Source organism: Crocodylus siamensis, chromosome 3, assembly GCF_052110815.1.
Source record: "Crocodylus siamensis isolate JL-2025a chromosome 3, ASM5211081v1, whole genome shotgun sequence".
NCBI classification, from domain to species: Eukaryota; Metazoa; Chordata; order Crocodylia; family Crocodylidae; genus Crocodylus; species Crocodylus siamensis.
In genome coordinates, this window is record NC_143397.1 from 194,097,576 (window position 1) to 194,124,606 (window position 27,031).

At 44.0% G+C, this 27,031-nt stretch overlaps 1 protein-coding gene across 1 annotated transcript in view; it reads left to right on the forward strand.

Annotated features, from left to right (window-relative positions):
• Window positions 1-27,031, forward strand: part of CLVS1 (clavesin 1) — a 156,295-nt gene that overhangs the window by 112,779 nt on the left and 16,485 nt on the right. Inside the window, exons 4-5 of the mRNA XM_090040053.1 lie at window positions 14,451-14,561; window positions 16,107-16,342. Coding sequence (XP_089896179.1) covers window positions 14,451-14,561; window positions 16,107-16,342 — 347 coding nt within the window. The remainder of the gene's footprint in view (window positions 1-14,450; window positions 14,562-16,106; window positions 16,343-27,031) is intronic.

Below are 27,031 nucleotides of genomic sequence, written 5' to 3' on the forward strand. Positions count from 1 at the left end.
TCATAGACATTAGGGCTGGAAGGGACCTTGGAAGATCATCTAGTCCAGCCCCCCGCCCAAAGGGCAGGAAGTCAGCTGGGGTCATAGGATCCCAGCAAGATAAGTATCCAAATGACTCTTGAAGGTGTTCAATGTAGGTGCTTGAACCACCTCCGATGGCACGCTGTTCCAGACCTTGGGGGCTCGGACAGTAAAGAAATTCTTCCTTATGTCCAGCCTGAAATGGTCTTGTAGTAGTTTATGACTGTTCAACCTCATCATCCCTTGGGACGCTTTGGTGAACAAACATTCCCCCAGGTACTGGTGGTCACCCCTGATAAACTTATAAGTGGCCATCAGATCACTCCTGAGTCTGTGCTTTTCCGGCTAAAGAGCCCCATGGCTCTGAGCCTGTTGTCGTAAGGTCTGTTTTCTTGACTTCTGATCATGCATGTGGCTCTTCTCTGGACTCTCTCAAGCTTCTCTACATCCTTTTTGAATTGTGGAGCCCAAAACTGGATGCAATACTCCAGCTGCGGCCTCACCAAGGCCAAGTACAGGGGGACAAGGACATCCTGGGATTTGCTTGAGAAGCATCTATGGATGCAAGCCAGTGTTTTGATTGCTTTACTAGCCACAGCACCACATTGCAGGCTCATGTTCATCTTGTGGTCAATCATGACCCCCAAGTCTCTTTCTTCTGCAGTGCTAGCCAGCGTAGCACTGCCAAGCCTATAAGGATGCTGCAGATTTTTCCTGCCAAGGTGGAGAACTTTGCATTTTTCAGTGTTAAACACCATCAAGTTCTCATCCATCCATTTGCTGAGCCTGTCCAGGTCAGCCTGAATCACCCTCCTGTCTTCTGGTGTGGATGCTTTGCCCCTAAGTTTGCTGTCATCAGCGAACTTGGCCAGTTCGCTCCTGACTCCAATGTCCACATCATCAATGAAGATATTGAACAATATGGGTCCAAGGACAGAGCCTTGGGGGACCCCACTGGTCACAGGGCACCATGACAATTTCCCAGCCAGCAGATTGTGGTGGACCCAAGGCCACAATTGGCCAGTTTTGCCAAGAGATGATCATGGGATACCAGATCAAAGGCATTTTTGAAGTCAAGATATATGGCATCAATCTCTTCTCCCTTGTCCAGTTGATAGGTCACCTGGTCGTAGAAGGAAATGAGATTGGTCAAGCAAGACCTACCTGCAACAAACCCATGCTGGCTATCCTTTAGGATGTTGGCGTCGGCCAGTCCATTAAGGATGGCCTCTTTAATAAACTTTTCTAAGATCTTCCCCGGGATAGAAGTCAGGCTGATGGGCCTATAGTTAGCCGGATCCACTTTCCTCCCTTTCTTGAAGATAGGCACCATATTGGCCTTCTTCCAGTCTTTGGGCACTACACCAGAGTGCCAGGAGTTTTCAAAGATCCGTGCCAGGGGCTGGGCTATGATGCTCGCCAACTCCTTGAGTACCCTGGGGTGTAGATTGTCAGGACCGACTGACTTGAAAGTATCCAGCTTCTCAAGATGCTCCTTCACGAGGTCAGCATTAATCGAGGGCAGGGGATCTCCCTCACCCAGACCTCCCTGTCCCGTAGCGGGCATGGACATCCCATGGGACCGATGAAAGACTGATGCAAAGTACCCATTTAATAGGCTGGCTTTTTCCTGGGTGTCATTTTTCAGTTGCCCCATCTGGTTCAGCAGGGGTCCAACATTGCCCTTGCTTTTCCTCCAGCTCCCCACATATCTGAAAAAGGACTTTTTATTGTCCTTGATGCTTGAAGCTGGTTGGAGTTCAGTTGGAGCCTTGGCTTTCCTGGTGTGCTCCCTGAAGGACCAGACCAGTGCAGAATAATTCTCCTTGGAGGTGAATCCCATCCTCCATCCTTTGTAGGCCTTTCTTTTTAGCCTTAGGAGGTCTGCAATATCATTGCACTGGACTTTCCCCCTCCTAAATATAGACTTTTTTCCAACTAATTTCCTTATTAAAACAACTTCCCTCTCCCCTGGGAAAACACAAAAACAAAAACAGGTTTTTCCATCAGCTGTAGTGGTTACTAGGGCTGTGTGACGCTTCAGATCCTGATTCAATTCGGAGGAGATTTGGCCTTATTTGGTGGCCAAATCTCAAAATCCAGATTGAATCAGGAGACCAAGTAAAAGGTCTGAATCAATTAGAAATTCTCCGAATCAATTTAGAAAAGATTCAAAGAGCTTTGGCAATACAAGCAGTCCCCACTCGCTGCAGCAAGGAGCTGGACCTGGAGTCCCTGCTGGTAAGTAAGGGGTGGGGGAGGATGGGCTGAGGAGGGAAGGGGACCATGGGAGGACTGCTCTCCCAGCCCCCCTGAGTGCCTGGCCCCAGCTCCTGGCTCTTTAAAAAAAAGCCCCCACTCACCGGACGCTGCCAGGTGGGGGGCAATCCCTGCTGCCCCTCACTGCCCCACGCTGCATGGGGGCTCTGCATTGAGCCCCCCCAACCCATGCTCACTCTCCCAGCCTCTCCCCATAGCTGCCCCACCTGCCCCAGCTCCTGGCCCTTTAAAAAAAAATCCCCACACTCACCAGCTGCTGCAGTGGCCTCAGGGCTTCTGGGGACTCATGGCAGAGCCCCCCCATGCAGTGCAGGGCATTGGGGGGCAGTGGGGATTGCCTCCCCCACCTGGCAGTAGCCAGTGAGTGGGAGCTTTTTTATTTTAAGGGCAGGAAGCTGGGGCCAAGCGAGGCAGCTGTGCGGTGGGGGGAGGGCTGGGAGATTGAACAGAAGTCAGGGAGCTCATGGCAGAGCTCCCCACATGGCACAGGGCAGCAGGGATCACTCCTCCTCCCGGGGCCCACCAGGAGCCAGTGAGTGCAGCCAGGAGCTGGGAGAGCAGATGGGGCATCCATTGACAGTGGGCAGGGGTGGGGCCGATTCAGAGACTTGGCCAAATCATCGGTGGCCAAATCTCTGAATCAGATTCAGCTGAATTGATTCAGGACAGTGATTCAAATCACCGAATCGAATCACTGACCCCCGAATTGCCTGAATCCAAAGCAAATACTAGCCGCTTCGCATGGGCCTAGTGGTTACTATTAAAAACAACATTTAGCCACAGTTTTAATCAATACCCCACAGTTATCTTTTCAAGTATAAGGAAACAATGTGGTCTTTTCATTGTGGCTAAAATTCATTTTTACTAACAGATACCACATTTCCATCTATAGCCATTTTACTTTAGCACATCCTGTAATAGGACTTAGACCCATCTTGTGCATACAACTCTTTCCAGTATTAGAAGGCTGATGCATGAAGAAATACCAGCCTGACCTCTTGCCACCCCAGTAGAAACTTACAGCAGGCCATTGTGTAAGGAAATGTCAAGCGACTCAGCAAGGAACATGGGGTTTCTGAAAGAAAGGAAGGGAAATAAGGAGTTTTAGGATCTAACATAGTGACAGCAGAAAAAAATTTTTTATTAATTTGAAACCCTGGCTCTAGGCCTGCCTAAAACTGAATAGTGACATGAAACCATGTGAACATCTTCCACTAAAAATTCATTTAACTCCAAGTTAAAACATTTACAGCTTGTAATAAACATTGTTATTATAAAGCCAATGTTCTTCCTTTAAACACTACATTTCCCAGTCCATCAAAAGGCAATTATCATCCACAAGATCCCAGAAAGTATAAAGTAAAGACAAAAATAATTACTGTATTTACCTGAATCCAAGATTACCCTGAATTTATGATAATGACTCAAAATATATGGAAAATTTATAAATGTGTTAGATTAGCCCATGTGTAGAATCTAATTATTTGGAAGATTGTAACAGGGAACCCTTGCCTCTGTTACTAGGAGGGCTTGAAAAGGTGAAAGGTCAGGGATCAAGCAGCTAATGAGGTAATCAACTGAAAGAGGAAAAAAAAAGCCAATCAGGTGACTGGAAAGAGGCTGGGCTGAGGAATATAAGCCCAGTTCCTGACCTAGCCTAGCTGGCAGCAAGGTGAGGAGTTCCTGCACGAGGCAGCCGCAGGAGGAGGGCTCATTGGCACCTAAACAGTCCCAGAGAGTTGCAGGTTTGGGAGGATTTTTTGTTTCTCGGCTATTAGGCTGATGTTTATGATTTAGTTAGATCTTGCGGAGGACCGGTTATGGCTGTAAGGAGAGGAAGTGGCCATAGCCAGGGGTGCTTTAGAATACCTCTCTTGCAATTACCACCAGAGTTTAAGTAGTTCAGGCCCTGACAGAGGGCAGAGTTGATTGAGGTGCTGGTGGACCCCAAAAAGGGGTTTGTTCTTGAGGTAGGACTGAACCCAGAGGCTGAGGCCTTGAACAGTAGGACCAAGGCTGTGACAGCCAAGGCCCTGACAAGTGCCAGAGCCTACATAGGTGTCCATTGGCAATGCATAAGGGGTTCACAGAGGTGCACTCTCACCCCCTAAAATCGGCCATGCACCTGCTGGAAGTGCCAGCTGCAAAACCGGACGTGCCACCGGAAGTGCACTTCTGGTTTCCCCGGTTTCACCTCTGGGTTGGTGATCAGCCACTGGAGTACTCCCCTACCTCCCCCACCCCATTGACAATTGGCCGCTGGGGGACCAGGAGAAGGGCAGAAGGGATGGACAGATCAGCTTACCCCGTGAGGTGACTACTGACCCATAGGGACCCCTTCCCAGTAACAACAAACAACACTGAAGTCATGGCAGGTAATGACATAGGCAAAGCAGGATCGTATAGGTGGCACAAGGAGAAGTATGGTAGTTCCAAGGCATGTACTACTCTCCTATCTTTATCCATGAGTCTGATGTCACAGAGAGCTTTGGAAACAAAGTTTCTTTGAGAAATATCACTTTTTTACAGTTCTAATGCTGATGTGATGACTTCAAATGCACAACTATAACTTACAGGCCACTATCACCCACAGGCTTAACTCAAGTAAGCAATGAAAATCTATAGCCTACTTTTATAATATATTGCAGCAAGTAGCACTTGCATTTATTCAACAAGCCTCCAGGACAGGATTCTATAACACCCTAGAGGCTGTTATGGTTTCAGTTTAAACCCTAAACTACTCCAGCTCTGATAGGCACTCTCTCTGGCTTCCCCCACCCTACAACTAATCACAGATTCTCCATACCATAGAGGATAAAAAGGTATAAATAAATAATACAGTCATCTTCACTTCCCCACCCCTTTTAGAAGGCCAGAAAGATAGATTTAAAAAGCTTAAGTAACAGTAAATTCTAGGTCAGGTTTTATACCCAAAAATGGCATTAAATTCAAAATTCAGTTTGCCATATCTACCACTCCAATCACCATGAATGTACGTGTGTGCAAACACACAGAGAGATGTTATTTATGATAATGGATGGTACAGCACAGCTGACTCATGAACGTGTAATGTGCAGATGAGCAATGCAGCCAGTATTGTTTGCTGTAAGAATTATCCTCACTTATGGGTATACAAATCCTAAACCAAACTGTTGCATTAGTCTGTTTACTTATTTATTTTTTGAAGGGAAGCAAGGTGTGTTTATATACCTCTACCCGACATCATGTTGTGAAAGCTGCCATGCCAAACTACAGGGATTCAGGCAGATTTGGGCAGAATGTCAGTGTATGTAAAAGAACAGCTGAGTAACAACTTTTTCAAAGTTTCCTGGTGCTTCATATGGGTTTTTTTTCAATTCTTTTTGGGCTGGTTTAGTAAATTACTAAGGACAAGTAAAGAAATTTCCTTTCAGCCCCAAAGTTGCAAGCTATTTAGTTAGACCACATGATATGTCAGCATGATTCCATCAGGACAGATCAAAGTTTACTGAGCAAATGTGTTCTGTAACTTGATTTATTGGTACCATCTTCCAGCACCCATGAACAGATGCCCTGTGGGACCTCATTAATGTGCAATAATGACTGGGAGACCCACTGCAGATTACTGAATTTTGTGAATTAGTGGGTTTGGAAGGAGAACTAGCACCATGAAAAATAGCTAGGTTAATGCATTCACTTTACAGTTTAATTAGCTTTATGCTAAATTCTTCAGTGTGTACTAATACAGGTACTTGGGCTTGCTTTGGAAAAAAAGGCAAAATCCTATATCACTAGGATTTTGCTAGCTATTTGCTAATGTTCATCTTAGGCCTAAGGGGGTTTGGTCAAGTTCATAGTTTTGCAAAATTAATGACATTTTATTCTATGTAAGGGTCTTTTTTTATAAGTGAACTTGGTGGAGGTAGAAACTGCCTGACAGATGGCACTGAAGGCCTTTATCTCACCTACCCTGATCACACAAATATTTTCAGATTGTGAACAGTCCATAGGAAATAGGAAGACTTGTTGACAGTTAAGGTTTTTCACTATTGAACAAGCAGCATGACTTTAAGCTTCAGCTCAGACTTGTGATGAAGTCTATCCCAATCAACCTCTCCTCCACCCCCTATCCCAATCACCATCTCCTGTTGACCCAGTTATACATGGGTGCTGGGACTTCTAGGTGGGGAGTCAAAGGTGGGCAGGCACATTGCTTTTTTAGCTATAGAAACTAGTGTGCTTCAGCCATGCTTGGCCCAGACAGACCTTAGACTTGTAGAGTACAGAGATACAAGTAAATAATCTGGCAGGCAAGTTTATTTGTTCCCTCCTTCTCCTTTAGAAACACAAGGAAGGCTTTTACTTTGAAGCTGTCAGCACTAGACACAAGATATTTAAATATAACTGGAAAAGCATAAGCAGTGGAAGTACCAGCTTCCTCAGACATCCAAGCCTGAGGTACTGTGCTTTTTAAGGAGTAGGGACACAAACAATTTTTCAGTTTCTACTGGAAGAGTCGCTGCTCTTGCAAGAGAAACCATGAGTGTACAGATGTTCAGGATGGGGGGAAAATGGCCATCCCAGGAAAAAATAACTCTGGAAAAACGAAAATTAAATCACTTCTGGGAGAGTTAACATCTGTACATATTCCCTTCTAAGAAAAGCCAGCTGTCCAGCATTCCAGGATGCTTTAGTCCTGCCCCTCCCAAAAGCCAGTGTGTTACTCAGGCTGGACTCTACTGCTCTAGCTGAGTGGAGAACAGTCTATGTCCCCTTCACAATTTCCAGAGAGACACTGAATGGCTGATCCAGACTGTCAAGGGCCACCCAGTAAACTGCTGCCATCTGCCTCCAGGCACACTGAGGGAGCCCACAGAGTATTTTTAGATGTGTGCACAGTGTCCCTCCACCTAAGGAGCATCAGCACTGCAAACTTTTTGCTCCTCAGAAGCTCAGCATTCAAATGTCTGTTCAAGGGTCTTCAAGTAAGTTTTTCTACCAAGAAAACAAATTTGGGAGAATTCTGTCAGATCATTTGAATGTGTGTATAAACTCTAAGATGGCCTCCGTGCCCATTGAATGCCTGGCCCTTCTCTTGAGACTGTCAATAAATGCTTCTTGTGAGGATGATTTTGTGAGGTAAAGGCATGTGCTCAGAAGCCAGACTAACATTTGCAAAATCATTTTACACAGGCTATATCTAAACTAAGATAAAATGTCACTTTGCCAGCTACTGCCGTTTAAAATACAACCTGCCTTACCTACCCAAGAATTCTAAAATATTAAAGTGTGTTAAAGTGTGCTAAAGTGTGCACATGCTTTAACATCTCTCATCCTAATCTAAACAAAGACATAGGCTTCTGAAGAGACATTAGACAGCAATAACTTTCAGTCACTGTCACTAGCACCTGGACCAGGAAAGTAGGAGTAGAAAGCTATTTAATCCACTATGGCACCAATCCAGTTGTCACCCAGTCAAATAAATCCTCTATAGAGAAATTTCTATGAAACTATTAATACTGTCTGTGGAAACTTTAAATCTTTAAAGGAAATGATTATATGTATTCAGTGGTATAAACTGTATTTGTTTGGTGGGAAGAGGGGGATTTTTATACTCAGTGGACGCATCTACATGAGACATTAACTGTTCAGTAACCTAATAACATTGTGCAGTTTTGCGCTGGACAAAAACCATGCTAACACACTACTGCACAGTAGTATTAAGCTAAAAAACCTCTGCACCAGTGTTACTGTGCAGTAGAGCAAGTTACTGTTCATTGATTTAGTACTTGGTTAACCAAGTACTAAGCTTCATGTGCTGTAACTATGACACATTAATGAACATGTGGACATGACATACCATGAGGTTCCAGTGCCCGGGAGCCAATGCTTGCATTTCTGCCCTCCCCCCCAGTCCTTTGCATGGGAACTCCTCTGCTTCCGCCCCACCTGGCCCTATTTGGTTACCTGTTTCGGCTGGGAAGGAAATGAAAGTCCCAGCACACCAGATGTAGGGGGTGAGGTGGCAACTGGAATTTCTGGCCGGAACAGGTAAGTAAACACCCAGCCCGTGGGGTGGGTGGGCAGGTTGAACAACAAACACAGCTGCCACCCACATGATAAGAACTCTGAAGGGCCTGACCAGCGCCCCCCCCAGGCTGGCACCTGGGGGACATGACCCCCCTCCTGCGTCAGTCTGCTATTGTGTGTGGACATGCCCAGTTTAAAGAAAAAAATGACCTTTTTGTTTAAACCCTTTTTTGTGATTAAAACCCTACCAAAATCTAGGAAAAACTGTTTTTTCCATGGAACTGGATATGCATTGATTGATCAATTAACATGGAGAAAAGATATGACTTTGGTTTTTTGTTTTTTAATTACAAATCATAATACCTCATTAAGGACAAATTCAGACCTGGGATCAAATCTTTTTGAATTTTGAAAGCAGTTATGGTGCTTATTAGGGAGAGATGTCCAAGTCATACAACATGGAGCAAGTTAGATAGACACATGTGCAGGGTAGTTTAGTCCTGCCTTGAACAGGGAGTTATATTAGATGATATTATATTAGATGATAACATAAGATCCCATCCAGTCCTACTTTCCAATGATCCTGTGAACTTGGAAAGCTTGGATCCAGTGCTTTAATCCTGACTCATTTCTAATTTTCATATTAAAAAAATTTTGTCTATCTTATTCATGCTTCACTGTTAGGAGCTTTATACTTTTCGTGTTAGAAGATCACACTGATCTTTAGTTTTCTGTACCAAGGAGTAAAGGGGAAAATAAATAAATAAATACATATATAAATAAATAAAAACCCAGTACCAGGCTTCTGTTCCTTATTTATGCCAAATGATAGAGATGTGGTGATAGAGTGGGTAGAAGTGGTAAAAAAAAAAAAAAAAAAAAGTCTCTCACTCACCTCATAGATATTCCTCCCAAGTTGTTTAACAGAACATTTTGTGCTGACAGTTTTTCAGTCCCAACTGCTGCTCTTTTCAGTTCAGAAGTTTCCTAACAGAGAAAACGAGGGAAGAAATCAATGACCTCAATACTGCTTTCTTCTGATCCCTGATCTCTGACCTTGAAGAAGCTTCTGTGGTCTAAAACAAAAAGGTATATGGAGATATATGTGGATTTTTGTTGCAGTTTTTATAGCAGTTCCATTCAAGCACTGTTGTGTTCATTTCTGTTACTAACTTCTTAGCACTGAAAAGAGAGAAATACACACAGTAAAAGAAGATAAAACTTTCAGTGGTAACAGCACCAGTTCCTTCTATAACTGGGATCAAAACACATTCTACCTTTGAAGAGGTTTAACATACTATCTGACTATGGTATTACTATTTGCACTGCAGCTGATAGATACAATGACAGCATAGGCAGGCACACCCAAATGATAGTTTCATAGTTTCTAGGGTCGGAAGGGACCTGAGCAGATCATCGAGTCTGACCCCCTGCCGTGGCAGGAAAGAGTACTGGGGTCAAACGATACCCAGCAAGGTGTACATCTAGCCTCCTCTTAAAGAATTCCCAGGGTAGGAGCCAGCACCACTTCTTTTGGAAGTTGGTTCCAGATCCTAGCCGCCCTGACCGTGAAGTAGCGCCTCCTGATATCTAGCCTAAATCTACCTTCTGCCAGCTTGTGACCGTTATTCCTGGTCACTCCTGGTAGTGCTCGGGGGAACAAGGACTTCTCCAATGACTGCTGGTCCCCTCTGACTAGTTTGTAACAGGTCACTAAATCCCCCCTCAGCCTTCTCTTCTGGAGGCTGAACAGGTTCAGGTCCCGTAGCCTCTCCTCGTGGGCCTGCCCTGATTTCATAGATTTCATAGACATTAGGGCTGGAAGGGACCTCGGGAGATCACCGAGTCCAGCTGCCTGCCCAAAGGGCAGGAAGTCAGCTGGGGTCATAGGATCCCAGCAAGATAAGCATCCAATTTACTCTTGAAGGTGTTCAATGTAGGTGCTTGAACCACCTCCGCTGGCAGACTGTTTCAGACCTTGGGGGCTCGGACAGTAAAGAAATTCTTCCTTATGTCCAGCCTGAAACGGCCTTGCAGGAGTTTGTGACTGTTCGACCTCGTCATCCCTTGGGGCTCTCTGGTGAACAGACGTTCCCCCAGATCCTGGTGGTCACCCCTGATAAACTTATAGGTGGCCATCAGATCACCCCTGAGCCTGTGCTTTTCCAGGCTAAAGAGTCCCATGGCTCTCAGCCTGTCATCGTAAGATCTGTTTTCCTGATCTCTGATCATGCGCATGGCTCTCCTCTGGACTCTCCCAAGCTTCTCCACATCCTTTTTGAATTGTGGAGCCCAAAACTGGACGCAGTACTCCAGCTGCGGCCTCACCAAGGCCGAGTACAAGGGGAGAATAACGTCCCGGGATTCGCTCGAGAAGCATCTATGGATTCACGCCAGCATTTTGGTCGCTTTACTAGCCGCAGCATCATATTGGAGGCTCATGTTCATCTTGTGGTCAATGATGACCCCCAAGTCTTTTTCTTCTGTAGTGCTAACCAACGTAGCACTGCCGAGCCTATAAGGGTGCTGCAGGTTTTTCCTCCCAAGGTGGAGAACCTTGCATTTTTCGGTGTTAAACACCATCAGGTTCTCATCTGCCCATTTGCTGAGCTTATCCAGGTCAGCCTGGATCACCCGCCTATCTTCTGACGTGGATGCTTTGCCCCAAAGTTTGGTGTCATCGGCGAACTTGGCCAGTCCACTCCTAACTCCAATGTCCACATCGTTAATGAAGATGTTGAACAGTATGGGTCCCAGGACAGAGCCTTGAGGAACCCCACTGGTCACAGGGCACCATGATGAGTGACTGCCATCAATCACAACCCTCTGGGTCCGACCACAAAGCCAATTTCCCAGCCAGCGGATAGTGGTGCCCCCGATCATGTGAGTGGCCTTCCTCTGGACCATCTCCATGTTGTCCACATCCCTCTTGAAGTGCAGCGCCCAGAACTGGACACAGTTCTACAGCTGTGGCCAGACCAGTGCTTCATAGAGGGGGAGGATCACCTCCTTGGACCTGCTTGAGATGCATCTGTGGATGCATGAAAAGGTGTGGCTGGGCCTTCCTGACTGCATCCCCACACTGCCGGCCCATGTTCATCTTGTCATCAATGATGACTCCAAGATCCTTTTCTGCCTCTGCACTGATGAGAACGGAGTTCCCCAACCTGTAGGTATGGTGCCAGTTTTTCCTCCCCAGGTGCATCGCCTTGCACTTGTCGGTGTTGAATCCCATTCTATTCTCATCCGCCCACCCCTGTAACCTGTCTAGGTCTGATTGTAGCCTATTCCTTCCTTCTAGTGTGCCCACATCCCCCCACATCCTAGTGTCATCAGCAAATTTGAACAGGGTGCTTTTTACCCCATCGTCCAAGTCACTGATGAAGATGTTGAACAGTGCATGCCCAAGGACGAAGCCCTGCAGAACCCCACTGCCCACATCCCTCCAGGTTGAAAATGACCCATGCACTACCTTCTGTATCACAAATGTTATTGCTGCTATGGGGTGACATCAAAAAGTTGTGCTGAAGGCCGGACCTATTGGCATGTGCATAGTGCTGCACTTAGGAAGCTACCCTACCTTTCAGTTTTGGACAGAGCAGGCATGCTGTGACTCAGTGGGTACAGCTCCACAAGGCATTTACTGCAGAGCTGTCTAATTAGCTCCACAGTAAAGTCTGCATTTACACATGCAGCCTTATTAGGCTGTAGTAAACTAATTAACTCTGCTGTATTTGTAAATACAAGTACTATCCTATGACAGAGTTATTTACTCTACGGCAATGCATGTGCAGTGGTGATGTACCCCTTGAGAGCACCGGTGTACCCCCTGACTGCCCTCCCACCCTGGTCTGCAGGATTGCCCAGTGGGACCCCCCTCCTGACAGGCGGCAGAAGGGTGCTTCAGTGTGGAAGCTGCTGGCTGGTTAGCCTCACCCTGAAGCATTCTCGTGTCCCAGCCAATCCCTTTCTAGTATGTTCAGCCATGTCAGAGCAGCCCCAGGCTGGCAGGCAGACCCCCAGGTCTCTTGCCAGCCAACCTGCTCCAACCTGACTCAATGTGCTGCAGTCCCAGGTGCATGTTTGAATGGCACACCCAAGAGCAATAAATTCTTGCACAATATGTGAGTGGTATAAACACATGTTTATAGTGTGATAATTGAGTGGTATAAACACATGTTAAAGCTCTTGTGCATAGGTTTGCATAGGCTGCAATGGTGCCTCTGATTTCTCTGTACAGGTGCCTTCTGATGCTGTCAGCTAATATGGTAATTGGGGCCATATAAGTGCAGAGATGGCTTGTGTGAAAAAAATGTTAGGTGACGCAGCTTTACCACCACTGCTTTTAGGCTTTGGATCAGATGCTATTTGAATGGAATGAAAAGAGTTCTATTGATTTCAAATGATCAAACTTATTCGGATGAAATGAAAATAATGTTTTACTAACTGACACAGCCTGATTAAAATGAGGTTCTTACAACTTTATTAGGCCCAGTCATAAAGACTACCCAGTATGTTGCAAGAGACATGATGAAGGGAACAGTCAATGCTCCTATGCAGTGCTCTCATTTGGACCACTAAGGCATCTGCAAACTTATCTTGCAAGGCACATTATCTTGCAAGGCACAGCCCCTACTGCCAAAGAAATCTATGACAAAACTCTTGTTGATATTGGTGGGGGAGGCTTAGGGCCAAATTTTAATAGGGATTCACAGTCAGTAAAGGCTCTACAATACAAGGTACCCTTTCACACTGTGAAACATACTCTGAACATCCAAGCAAGCTTTCCTTGACATGCACCTTCCCAGGGCATCACAAAGCACAATGGAGAAAGATAATTCCTAAAAACTCCATGCCTCCAATAGAAAATCAATTGCAGGTACTTTCATCTTGCCCAAGAGTGAGAGGGAAGCAGACAGGAAAAATGCATGGCACTCCTCTAGACAAGCCTTTCTTTTGAGCAGAACTTTTCTCTGACAAGCAACTTTTCTAAACGCAGCATCTTGGGGCTCCCAAGTCATCATGAAATAATTCCATATCAAACTTTAAAACTTTTGTACAAACTGAAGCTGGGGTGGCTGGACTGTTAGGTAGTCATTAGGTCTAGTCATAAAGACCGTTTGAGTTGCTGCAGCAAACTACAAGGGATAGGAGCATATCAAGGGCAATGCGTGGCTCATGAAGGTAATGGGTATGCAATGCTCCTGTGCGGTGCTCTTAGAACAATGGCAACCTGTCTCTTGCTGTGCAAATAATTGGTACTCACAGAACTGCAGTTCCACAGATGGGAAAGGACATTAGTCTGTTCCCTGACAGTTCCCAGACATTTGTAAGATGTGAACATAGGTACAAAATACCATTCACAACTTACAGTAACCTTTAAAGACATCCCAGCAGCCTCCTATTTTATTCAGTATGCCACAGGGCCACAGTGGAATAGGATGCAACTGCCCGCACCTCCAGGAGACTACTCTACCTGAATGTTAATTCATGGGGATTTGTATGAAACCTCAGCAGCAAGCACTTGGCTGTGTCAGTTTCCATGGTGCTGTCATGGTGCTCTCTCTCAACACCTTCACTTATCAGCATTTCCCACCATCCTCATGCCCATAATGTGCTGTTCATTCACCCAGAAAGGTCAGCTTTTGTAATGATGATTTGGGGGAGGGAGTAAGGAGGCAGAAAGGGTGAAAAGGTGAGCTGTGTATAAGAATGTGCCTGGGAACTTGGAATTTAGTTATGCACACAGCAAGGAATTAGAATTATGCCTCCCAAGGGATCTTCAGGAAACAAGCCGTGTTCATCTTTCGTGCTGCATTTCCCCTCTTGGAAAAGTACATTACCCTTGTGTAATTAGAAGGCATCTGGGCAAAGTTATTTTGCTATCCAGTGCTTTTTACATTGCCAGAAATCAATGCATTAATGTATAGATGGAGAAGAATATACCTTGCTTAAACAGAATTAATCGATACAAATGTTTCTAAGTCCTCCTCAACCTCTCCTTACCACAACCCCACTACTCATTAACTAGGATATCAAGTGATTAGAGGTAAATTTGTTTCACTGACTTTAATTCCTGCTGGCTGCCTGATTAAATCCATGCATCTGTTAATTGGCTTCATTTCTTTCTTTCTCTATAGGACAGCTTTCCTGCTCGGTTTGGAGGAGTCCACTTTGTCAACCAGCCCTGGTATATTCATGCCCTGTACACGCTAATCAAACCCTTCCTCAAAGACAAGACAAGGAAAAGGGTAATTAAGAGAAAACAAAGCAAGATAGGAAGCTGCTGGTCTGAAGTGTCTAGAATAGCTTCCTGCTTTCTTTGTTTCATACTTTTTTTTCTCTGTATTTTCTGTGTGGCCTCTAAGAACTATAACTATTAACTGAAGTCTCAGCTGGAGCTTGCAAATGACCTGGATGGAATCAATAATTCAGGAGAAGCAGATTATTGTCAGAATTCAAGTCAGGGAAGAGAAAACCTTTGATGAATTACAAAGGACAGGGATATTCTATAGTACACATTTATGGAGGGAGAGAGGGGAAGTGGTATTTTCTGAATTGGGGTAGTAGAGGGTCATCATAGTCCCACATTGAGATCCCATTTTGAAAGCTAAACTTCAGCTCAGTGCAAGAACTATTAGTGTGAGTGAAATTTCCATTCTGTTCCTTCAGCAGGTTGCTTTTTTTTGCATAGCATGAGTTCTCACTGGTGTCCACAAAAATTTCCATGCCTGTAGCTTATTTGCCCACGCAGCAGGAGAAGCAGCAGGTGAATTATTGGACTGCACTGCCCCTTAGCCATTTACCCTTTTTATCTAAAGTCCCCAGAGCAAACTCTGGCATCAAATCTGCTATGGGATCCATCTGATGAGTATCAGACAGGCTGAGGATTCCTTTCAGTCTGAAACTCCATTTGAAAGTGGAAGGATAACTTGGGCTATGCAAAGTAAAAAATTGTAAGGTTCATAAAAAGATTGGTGAAGTTCCTGGGCTGAGATTGGTGTATAATTTTAAAATGAAACAACATAAAATTAGCAATTTTGCAGGATTTTGGTCCAAAGCTAGTTAAATGCCATATTCTCAAAACTCATGTGGCAGAGGAGATAAACAAAGGTGGGTTAAAACGTTCACACACAATCCCCTGCCAAGAAAAATGACTGATGTATGCACAGCTTGGGTAAATACCTAGATCTGTGTTTGGGGGTGTGATAGACTCTTTCTGTTCCACTTGCCTGGACCCCAGGTTTAACTGAGGCTGTGCCAAATTCCAGATATCTGCCCTTGTCTTAAACGGACCAACATGGTGTTTTTCTATTTAAATTTAACATCTTGTTCTCTTTGCTTCTTCTAAACTTTTCACCTTTCCAATCATTTTGTCTCCATCTCTCTACTCTCTTCTTCACTTCTTCCATTTGGCTCTGTTAGGAGAACTATCTCCCTCTTCCCAGATTCCTCCTTATAATGTACTTCATGTAAGAATCTTTCCCACCTGCACAGCACTAACAGCCCCACAAGCCATTTTCCCTTGGTTTTGTCTGGCAAATCTTACCATTAGGTCTTTGGAGGAAATATTGTTTCTTGCACCACATGCGAGTAAAGTGTTGACCCTAATAGTGCTTCTATTCATCAGGTGCTTAACCCCGACTAACTTTAGTAGGAATACAGTTAGAATACTGCTGAGTGATTTTTAAACACCCTCTAGTAAACTGCAGTAAACTTAGGGTGCTAGAGACATTATTATTCTGCTTTAAGGAATTAACTGTGCCTTGGGGCTTTTTTTTTTTTTTTTAAAAAAGATCTTTCTCCACGGTAACAATTTGAACAGCCTTCATCAGCTTATACACCCCGAATGCCTGCCTTCTGAATTTGGAGGTACGCTTCCTCCCTATGATATGGGAACATGGGCTCGGACTTTACTTGGTCCTGACTACAGTGATGAAAATGAATACACTCACACTTCCTACAACGCAATGCACGTGAAGCATGCATCCTCCAACCTGGAGAGGGAGTGCTCCCCGAAACACATGAAAAGGTGAGAATTGGCCATTAGGACTAAACAGGCTTCCAAACCCCATCTTATTGTTTGATACAATGTGTTATGTATTTATTCCTTGCCAGTCTAAGTGGTTGGCTAACTTGACTCAAAAGGAGGCAGCTGCTAATTTGTGTGAAGCTGGAAGTAAGAGCACTTCACCTGCGCTGGAATTACTACATGGCAGTGAAAGGCAAGCTTCTCCACAGACCCATAATTATTTGTCTGATTATGGGCAATTGTGAAAAAAACAGGTTGAAATTAATGAGTCCTCTATGATGCATTGCATAAAAAAGTCACAGTGAAATGCAATTTCCTTGTGGTATTCTCCATCATCTAGGCTTGTTTCTGTTCTGTTGCACATTAAATGCTCTAGCTTCGGTTCGTACTGCCCACATTTAATGACAGATTGTATCTTCCTGTAATGTACTACCAGTGGCTTGTGTACAGCAAGCTCTGCTGCCCTGTAAAGGATGAATAGACCAGTCTTGTCCCAGATTTCTATATAGTCATTTCCTACTACTATTAGGTTTGCTTGTGAAGCTCTTCTTTTAACACCTCTCTGGTTTTAGATCTGATGATTAAATAAAGCTTCTAAACATTCACAAACCTCACTAACTTGCCCTGCTTGATGAAAAGGGGCACTAGGATGAAGATTATGGGTGTCTGTGGATTTTTGAGTATCAGAGTTCGTCTTAAATTATGCCAATGAGGGCAGGGTTTATTGGCTCCTGGGGAATATGACAATAATTACAGTGGTCTCACCTGCTACAGAGCAGCATAATCTCTTTGCCTTGTGCTTCACTAAACTGTTTTTAATGCAGATTGGATCTATGCTTTAATTGGTTGCTGCCATTTGATGAGGTTACTGCTCACAGCCTTGCACCACAGTACTTTATGGGGATAGGACATCATTCCCTTCCAATGAAATCAAACCTGACAAGATCGACAAGACATAATGTCAAGTAATTAATCTAAAAAGCATTTTTCATTTCAGAGGGAACATACTTTATTGTTTTCAAAGCTATCCCCAAGGAAGAGGCGCTGCATGTTCTTCAGCTTTAGGCTCTGACCTATCTTGTGAAAAACCTTACACACTTCATAACATTTATACACTGTGAGGAGCCTCCTTGACTTACCTGGATCTACTCACAGTGCATTAAATGAAATTAACTACCTGCTTACAGAATAAAGGCATGAGCATGCAGATAACCAGTTACCTATTAGGGCTGCATGAAACTTCAGTCCCTGAATTAATTTGGCAGAGATTCAGCCCAATTCAGTGACTGAATCTCCAAATTGGAATCAAATCAGGAGACCCTTTAATCTCTCCAGATCGGGAGATGGAGAGATTCAGAGAGATTTGACAATTCGGACATAGACACAGCTTTACATGTTTTTTCTACATACCTCGAGGTACCAGGTGGCTTGTGAATGCTGCGATGCTGGGGCAGATGGAGTGTCCCACAGGAGCGCAGCGGGCTCCCAGCAGGCTTGGCAGTACTTCTGGTCCACTTCTGGGTCCACTGGGGGGTGTGCCGGCCCCGCCCCCCTGCCCGCATCCCCCTGGCTCAGACTGGTGCCTCCTGGATCTGGGGCAGCACCTGGGTTCCCGCCATGGCCCATCACTGAGCCGGAGGAGCAGGGAGGCCCCCAGCGTGCTCTCCACAGACCCAGAATTAGACTGGAAGTACTTCTGGTCCACTTCTGGGTTTACCGCCAAGCAGGTAGAGCGGGAGGCCTGCGCTTCTGTGGGACGCTCCATCTGCCCCAGCATTGCAACGTTCACAAGCTGTGCCTGGTACCTCGAGGTATGTAGAAAAAACATTTCAAGCTGTGTCTATGGCTGAATTACTGATTCTCCATATCAGCATTGAATCTTCGGATTCAGATTTGGCCTAGTCGAATTGGGGACGGTGATTCAAATCACCGTCCCCAATTCAGGCCGAATCTGAATCCAAATCTAATACAGCCCATTTCATACACCCCCATTACCTATATAGCCAGCACCCCTCACAGGTCTTCTGCATAGCAGTATGTGATTTCTTGATCTTAGATCTTCCTCCATTGTGTGATACCCAGGAATTTTGCCTCGTGAACTTTTTGTCCGTCTCTTAGAAACGTTCTGCTTCTCCTTAATACTTGTTAGTCTTTTATTTGTGACCGTTTTGGTTTACATTTTTCAGTTAACTAATACCTGTTGATGGCTTGGAGGTATGATTTTAAAAAACCCCAACAATAACCAGAACGGACTATTTCTTTTTCCAAGACACTTTCCCCAAAGGAATAAAAGTAAAAGTGATATTTCAAAGATTCAGAAAGCTTAAGACTGATTATGGCTTTCCAGCCTAATCACCATATATAACAACACAGACTATATGATTTCACTGAGTAATTTTTCTACATTGAGTACTATCTCAAGGGAGGCCTGAGGAAGGGAATTGTGAGACCTGAAAATTTGCCTATGTCTATACAAACCATACAGTCGGTCCAATAAAAGATATTACCCACAAGAATTTATGCCTCTCAGATATGAAGCCCAGTAATTGTCCAAATCAACAAATAGTGTGGATAAAGACTTTCGTTATATATGTGGCTAATTAAAATGCAAAAAGTAGGATAAATGCTTCCTGGCTGTTGTCACTCCAGTGCCACTGAGTTAGTTAAAATTGCCTTTTAAAAACTGTTTGTGTCACCAAGTATCTGTGCATTTAGGGATACTGTAAGGGCAATGTGGACATCAGAGGCCTGGTACCTTTAAATGGCATGTAGTGACAGTGAACTGTAGGCCAAACTAAAGCAATTTTGAAACAGAACTGATTACCAACAGCAATATGTAAAGACTACACAGAGTAAGTGAAATCTTTATATAAATATAGAATGTATGCTACAACTAGGGAGGGGATTTACGCAGTATTTAAAGTCAACCTTGATAACAAACCACTCACTACAATTATTGTATATGAAATATTCTAACTATTCCTTTTCCTCTGGGAGCTTTAATAGCCGATGGTGAGAAAAAATAAGACAAAAGCCACAAACCAGAAAGAAACTTCACACATAATGGAATTAGACAGCAAATAACCAAAATAGTTCTTTCTTCATTTAATGGAGCTAATATATCGGTATTTAGCAAAATAGAGTTTTTGTGAGTCTAATGAAATAACCATTACATTTTCCCATGAAAACACATATTAAGCATATCAGACTTAATATTGTCAGAAATAAAAAATCTATTCCATGAAGTCTACATTGATGGAGAATGATCCTGGAACAATGAAAAAAAATAGATACCAAATCTGCATTCAGATACAAAAAACTGAGAGCAGAACCTATATTTAAGAAAGAAGAATTCAATCTGAAAGAAGTGAAGGATGACTGGATGAGACCAGTACAATTTGACTTGTTCTTTCTAGCAAAACAAAAGCTAAATAGAGATTATATAAGTGCATCAGGTCAGTAAAATCTAGGGAAGAAGAGGAACTATTTAAGCTATTGGATGGTTTAATGTTGGCCTCAGATAAAGAAAGACTGGAAATTAGAAGAAAGGTTCTAAGCATAAGAGTAAAGTTCTGGAGCAGTCCCACAATAGGTGCAGTAGGGACAAAAAGCCTAACTGGTTGATGTAAAGTAAAGCTTGATGTATTTATGAAAAAGATTTAGGCTCTGTGAACCCAGGAGGATGTCTCTTCCAGTCCTATTTCAAATGTTCGTTTGAAGAGTAATTAGCAATGAATGTCATAACACTACCTATTCTCCAGCCACATGATGGGGTTTTTTTTAGTAATTAGAAATAGTACAAGGTTAACCTTTAAAAGCAACTTCTTGTTTATTTCAGCAAATGCTAGTCTGTGTAGACAGGGAAACTTTTAAAGAAAAACAGCCTAGAAATTTTTACTGAGCCTGCATAATGGGATGACCCTGAAGATGTCTTAGGACCTGGTGTATATATTGGTTGGGAAAGGGCCTTCATTAAAATGGCTTGCTTTTCGTTCTGGTTTAAGTAATTACCTGATCACACCCCACTAAGAAAAAAATCACAACTATGTCAATCACAGCCCATCCTTCAAAATGATCTCATGCCATGGAAAAAGATAGAGTCCTGCTGCTGGCTTGAAATTGTTGCCAAAATGCTGATGACACCAGATAAAGTGTCCTATAACCAAAAAACAAAAGCAGCAACAACAAAATACACTCAGAATGTATCTGTGTATTAAAATTAAGAAAACTGAAAGAGACCAAGACAAAATATGAAAACCATTATAACAATAGCAAAGTCAGTTTAATCTTAAAGTACGGTGTCATTAGTCTTATAGTGATTATACAAATGAGGCCCAGGATCAGTTCTCTTTATTTGGAAAGGCTCCCAGTGTATCCTATGAAATATTTGTCTCCAGTGAGGCAGCTGCTTGATTGAGTTTTATGTTCATAGTGCAATGTAGATCTTGTGGAAGATTTTGAAGATGGGGAAGAAAAATGTCTGTAGTAGTTGGAACCGAACTCACAAACTGCTTTAAATATTTAAGAAGAGGACTTGAGTTAGACTGTTTAGTAGAAAGCTCATGCAGACATCAGGACATTGGTCTGATATTCTAGCTGTGGTCTCTGTTGCCCAGTAGATGAACTTCTGCATTTCATATTGATTGGAACTTTTTATGGGCAAGTAATCTAATGGATTATACTAACTAAAACCAATGAGCACATATGCAGAGATAACCATGGCCGTAATCTTCTCCATAGATATAAACACCCATACCTATTTAGGTAGGCAATAGCACAGTGAGTGAGCAAAAGATCTACACAATACAGACTGATTTACAATCAAGAAGGATGTTAGGATGGGTTTCAGTTCAATTAAAGACCTTCTGTTTTCCCAGTACCATTATCATTATCCTGCATGGGTTTAGTAGCAGTATGTAATCTTTTCCTAAACTCATGATAGTCTAATTTCTTTCCAGTGTCCAATTCTGTCCCCTATATACCCCCTCACTGTAGCAGCAACTGGGACTTGCGCTGCTGGGGTTTGAGCTTCTTCCAGGCTAAAGCTAGATCTTTGGCAAATGCAATTGAGAGTATTTTCTGATGCAATTGTTTCTAGCCAGGTAACTGGGACAGTTTTGTCATTACACAGCTCCTTTTCCACTCTTTCTTCTTCGTATGTCAACAAAAACCTTTCTAGCAAGATGGCTGTGAAAACTCAATACCACTTAGAAATATATAGGGGACATTAAAAAATAGTAAAATAATAGTCCACTTAATGTTCCCTGCAAAAAAGAACATTTTATGATAAAGTTATGGTTAGGGAGTGAGTACATTAAAGAGTAAAATCCATTGCAGAGATGATATAATTATCTCATGGTCAAATGCACTGCAACTTCAGGAAGTTCATAATTAAGGTTACACCTATATGAAATCCAAATATGTTAAGTTGCAGAAAAGGAAAATTGTAGACCCCCAAAACAATTTTAATTCTGCCCTGGGTTTCAAAGTTACTTGGGTACCTAAAGGCGGCACTAAATTTATCGGGTTTAAAGCATGTAACTCCATGGGAATTAGGCTGCTGCTTGTGCAGGTTATGTTTCATACCAAGTGACAGTCAGCAACTATTACTGCAGAAGCAATAACATACCATCAAATAAAAATGATTATAAAAATGTGTGAAAACTACTGACTAGCAACTGCCTTGTCCTACTCACTCATTAGGAATTAGGCTGTTCCATTTCTAATGGGGACTAACAGAAATGAAGTTAAAACAGCTCCACTTCTTGCTTTATGGCTCATATATATAATGTCAGTAGGGAATCACCTTATTTTTTCCTATTTTTTCATTTTTTATTTTTAAAAAAGGGAGAATGATTCAATTCCTTTTTGAACACGCATCCCTATAAGCAGTTAAAGAGTGAGACAGGCTGCAATAATAAACCAGGTGTCCTGAGCACAAGCTGAAAATATTACAGTAAAAAGTTTTACAGCTGCTGCCTGTGTTTTGCTAGTTTCAGAAACTAATGTGAAAGAGCCTGGTCGATTTACCATGATATATGACCTTTGGCAAGCTGCAAGGGATACAGTAGAGAATGCCTTAAAGAATCATAGTTTCATAGTTTCTAGAGTCGGAAGGGACCTGAGTAGATCATCTAGTCCGACCCCCTGCCATGGCAGGAAAGAGTACTGGGGTCAAACGACCCCAGCAAGATGTTCATCTAACCTCCTCTTAAACATCCCCAGGGTAGGAGCCTGCACCACTTCTCTTGGAAGCTGGTTCCAGACCCTAGCCGCCCTGACCGTGAAGTAGCGCCTCCTGATATCTAACCTAAACCTACCCTCTGCCAGCTTGTGACCATTATTCCTGGTCACTCCTGGCAGTGCTTGGGGGAACAGTGACTCCCCCAATCCCTGCTGATCCCCCCTGACTAGTTTATAACAGGCCACAAGATCCCCCCTCAGCCTTCTCTTTTGGAGGCTGAACAGGTTCAGGTCCTGCAGCCTATCCTCATAGGGCCTGCCCTGTTGTCCCCTGATCATGTGAGTGGCCCTCCTCCAGACCCTCTCCATGCTGTCGACATCCCTCTTGAAGTGCGGCGCCCAGAACTGGATGCAGTACTCCAACTGCAGCCTGACCAGCGCTGCATAGAGGGGGAGGATCATCTCCTTGGACCTACTGGAGATGCATCTGTGGATGCATGACAAGGTGCGGTTGGCCTTCCTGACTGCCTCCCCACACTGCCGGCCCGTGTTCATCTTGGAGTCAATGATGACCCCAAGATCCTTTTCTGCCTCCGTGCTGACAAGAGGGGAGTTCCCCAACCTGTAGGTATGGTGCCTGTTGTTCCTCCCGAGGTGCATCACCTTGCACTTGTCTGTGTTGAAACCCATCCTATTCTCGTCTGCCCACCCTTGTAACCTGTCTAGGTCAGATTGTAGCCTGTTGCGTCCTTCCAATGTGCCCACGTCCCCCCACATCTTAGTGTCATCAGCAAATTTGAACAGGGTGCTTTTTACCCCCTCATCCAAATCACTGATGAAGATGTTGAACAGTGCGGGCCCGAGGACCGAGCCCTGCGAAACCCCACTGCCCACATCCCTCCAGGTTGAGAAGGACCCATCCACTACCACCCTCTGGGTGCGGCCCTCCAGCCAGTTGGCGACTCATTTGACTGTGTGGGTGTCTACACCACAGCCCCCCAGTTTCTTGATGAGAACGTGGTCAGATGACAAAGGCTTTTAAAAGTATGATAAAAAATAACAGGCTACGATTTACCCTTAAAAAGCTCAAGATTAGGAACCCTGAGCACTCATGAAATGAGACAGAAATGTCTGTCTTTCCAGGATGTTACTGTTTTCACTAAGTGCATATTCCCCACACACCACAGTGATTGGTACTATAGGAAAGCAGGCAGAAACAGTGACCTCGCTTGAGGGTGTGCAACACATCCCACTATAAGCTCTCATCTTCAGTTGCATAAAACAAGATGTTTAAGTGCAGATAAGCAGCTTGTCTATCTAGGAGGCAGCAATTAATTAAATGTAATTTCTGCATCTAGTTGTGTGTTGTCCAGACCTAACAAGCCAAGAAAAATCCTACTGTCTGTTGCCTTTATATAACTAGTGGATCAAACATGAGCATAGAGCTTCAGAGGCACTATGGAAATTCAGGCGAGTAGGCGAACCATGAAAGTGAAGCACAATTCAGCCATGTTCCAGGAGCACCTAAGTTGTAGCAGCAGGCATTCAGTTCTGGAATGGACTCCAAGAGTAGTGAATAAGGTGGCTGACAAATGTTATTAGTTGGCTTTGGGATATACCATGACATTGTACTTTATTTTATCTTGGTATCCTACTTCTAGTTCCTTATACTTTGGGGACTTTGAGGACTGCTGGAAGGCATCAGAAAGTTTCACAAGAAATCTTATAAAATTAATAGTGTTCATTATAATTTGTCAGTTAAGACAGCCTGTATGATGCTTGTTATGCCGAATAGGTCTTTTGTTAGGTGTCCAGATGTATGTCTTTTTCTGTCTTGCCTTATGCTGTCATCCTGTGTCATTCTCTCCCATTAGAAGTATATAAAATCAAACAAAAAATTAACTGGGATGTTTTGGATCGGGAAGATCCTGAAAAGCCTTGAGCAGGGGAGCTGACTGGATGACTTCCTAAGGTCCTTTCTAGACCTACTTTTTAAGATTGTCAAATTTTAACCATTTCTAATGAAATGATCTGTGCTAGGTCTGCCTCAAGCTAACATTGTGTTTTTGGAATATACCACCTAAATGGTTTAGTTGTTTCCAAAACCAAGGATGAAGAAAATCCTCCTTCTTTGAAATGCTCTTGTTTTTTGGAGCAGGGACCTGAAAGGCATAGATAGGCATGCATATTTGCCTCTATGACAAGCCACCCAAATTTGGACAAAATTATAAGCCATTTTGAAAAAAGTCACAATTCACATATGCTCAGAAAAGACTTCTTCGATATTCATGGCTACCATCTCCAAAAATCCCATTCTTCCTAAATGTGCTCAAGCTGATCACAGGCTTCAGTGCCTGTGATGCATGCATCCTTTCCACAGATCAATGAAGCTGGATCTCACCCCTCACAGTTCATAGTGAGCACTAGAATCCATTCTTTCCAAGCTGAGAATGCTCCAAGCCCATATGAAAACAAACTTCCCCTTTCATTGCATCTTGGGCTAAGATAGGGCCAGACGCATATATTTAAAGTACAGAGCCTGCCTGCTTTGTTCTGAATGATCCCCCATTGTTGGCACTCAAGTAGCAAGATTTGAATGGAAAGAGAGCCTAGAGTTGGGGATAGTGAAAAGAGTCACTGGGCCAAGGAGTCAGGTGAGAGGGGAAAGGTAGGGGGAGTATTTATGACTCTGGGTTGGAGAGGGAGACTGGGAGTAGGGAGAGTAAATTGAGACTGTTTAGGTAATGGAACCAGAACTGGGAGCCCTGGAGGGAGGAAAGGATGGGATGGCTTGAGTGAAGGGGAGGCTGTGAGTGGCTGGCCAAAGGACACGGAGCCTGGGAGCTGGTAATGGAATTAGGGGGCTGGGTGCAAACGGGCTGTGGAGTAACAGTGACATCAGAATTTACAGAACACTTAGTATGTGTTAAATCTGGACAGTATTAAAATTGGAACATGTTCTGAGTAATGTTTGCTATGATTGCTAACACACACAGCTCTCAGTCCCACCCCGGCACAGCACCATGCTTGAACCAGTTCAGGGCTGGGGCTGAGAGCACCCAGGTTTTAATTTGAACAAGGAGGAACCTGACAAGTGAAAGAGCCAAGCTTCTTTGTCCTGATATGCGTAGCTTTCCTTGTCCCACTTGGAGCCTGGGTATAGCAGAGAGGTCCCTGGGTGATGCTGCAAATAGCTGAGGATTGTAAATTGCTCATAGTATCTCCATGGAGCAGTCTGATGATAGCCGAATACATGCTTATTACAATCTGGAGATATTTCTTGCTCAACAAGTCCTAACTTTTCTATGATATGAGCACACTAAGAATATGTTTTACTTCTTGGATGTGTGGTGACTCACATTTTAAGTGTATTTAACATGTGTTAAGTATAACATGTAACTGGAGAATACTGGGATACTAGAACTAGGAACCAGTGAAGTACAATGGGGTGTGGGAGGAAAGGCAGACCTGACAAAGAACTGGGATTGGCTTGCCAAAGAGATTAGAAATTAGGTCATATGCAACACATAGGGAGGGGCACAGGGGTGGGGGCACATTTCCCCCCGAGAGCACTGGTGCCTCCCCTGACAGCAAGCACTCTGGCTCATAGGGGGACACGGAGACTGCTTGTGCCCGCACCCAAAATTGGCTCCACTGGCAGCATGTTGGCCAATGGCAGAATGCTGGGGGATACTCCCCGTCGGTAGCCAGCTGGGGGACCTCCCCCCGGTTGTGCCCCTCTGGTGGTCCCCCAGACTCGAGAGGCACTCGTTGCCCCCACATTAGGTTAAAGAATAATGTGGAGTTTGGAATGGGACACTAAGAACATCTGATGGAGCATTTGACTCAGAGGACTGGTGTTTTATCCTTGATTGTGCCACTTTTTCACTGCACATTTGCATCACTAAACATCTGTGCCTCAGCTATGCTCCTAGATACCACGAGTTGGCAATATTCACTAACTCTCATAGATTTCATAGACACTAGGGTTGGAAGGGACCCCAAAGGATCATTGAGTCCAGCCCTCTGCCCCAGGGGCAGGAAGTCAGCAGAGATCATAGGATCCCAGCAAGAAAAATATCCAAATGTGTCTTGAAGGCGTTCAAAGTGAGTGCTTGAACCACCTCCAGCAGAAGTCTATTTCAGACCTTGGGGGCTCGGACAGTAAAGAAGTTCTTTCTTATGTTCAGCCTGAAATGGTCATGGAGGAGTTTGTGACCGTTCAACCTTGTCATCCCTTGGGGTGCTCTGGTGAACAAATGTTCCCCCAGATCCTGGTGAGTACCCCTGATAAATTTGTAGGTGGCCACCAGATCACCCCTGAGCCTGCACTTTTCCACACTGAAGAGTCCCAGGGCTCTCAGCCTCATCATAAGGTCTGTTTTCCTGACCTCTGATTATGCACGTGGCTGTCCTCTGCAATCTCTCAAGCCTCTCCACATCCTTTTTGAATTGTGGGGCCCAAAACTGGACACAGTACTCCAGCTGTGTCCTCACCAAGGCCAA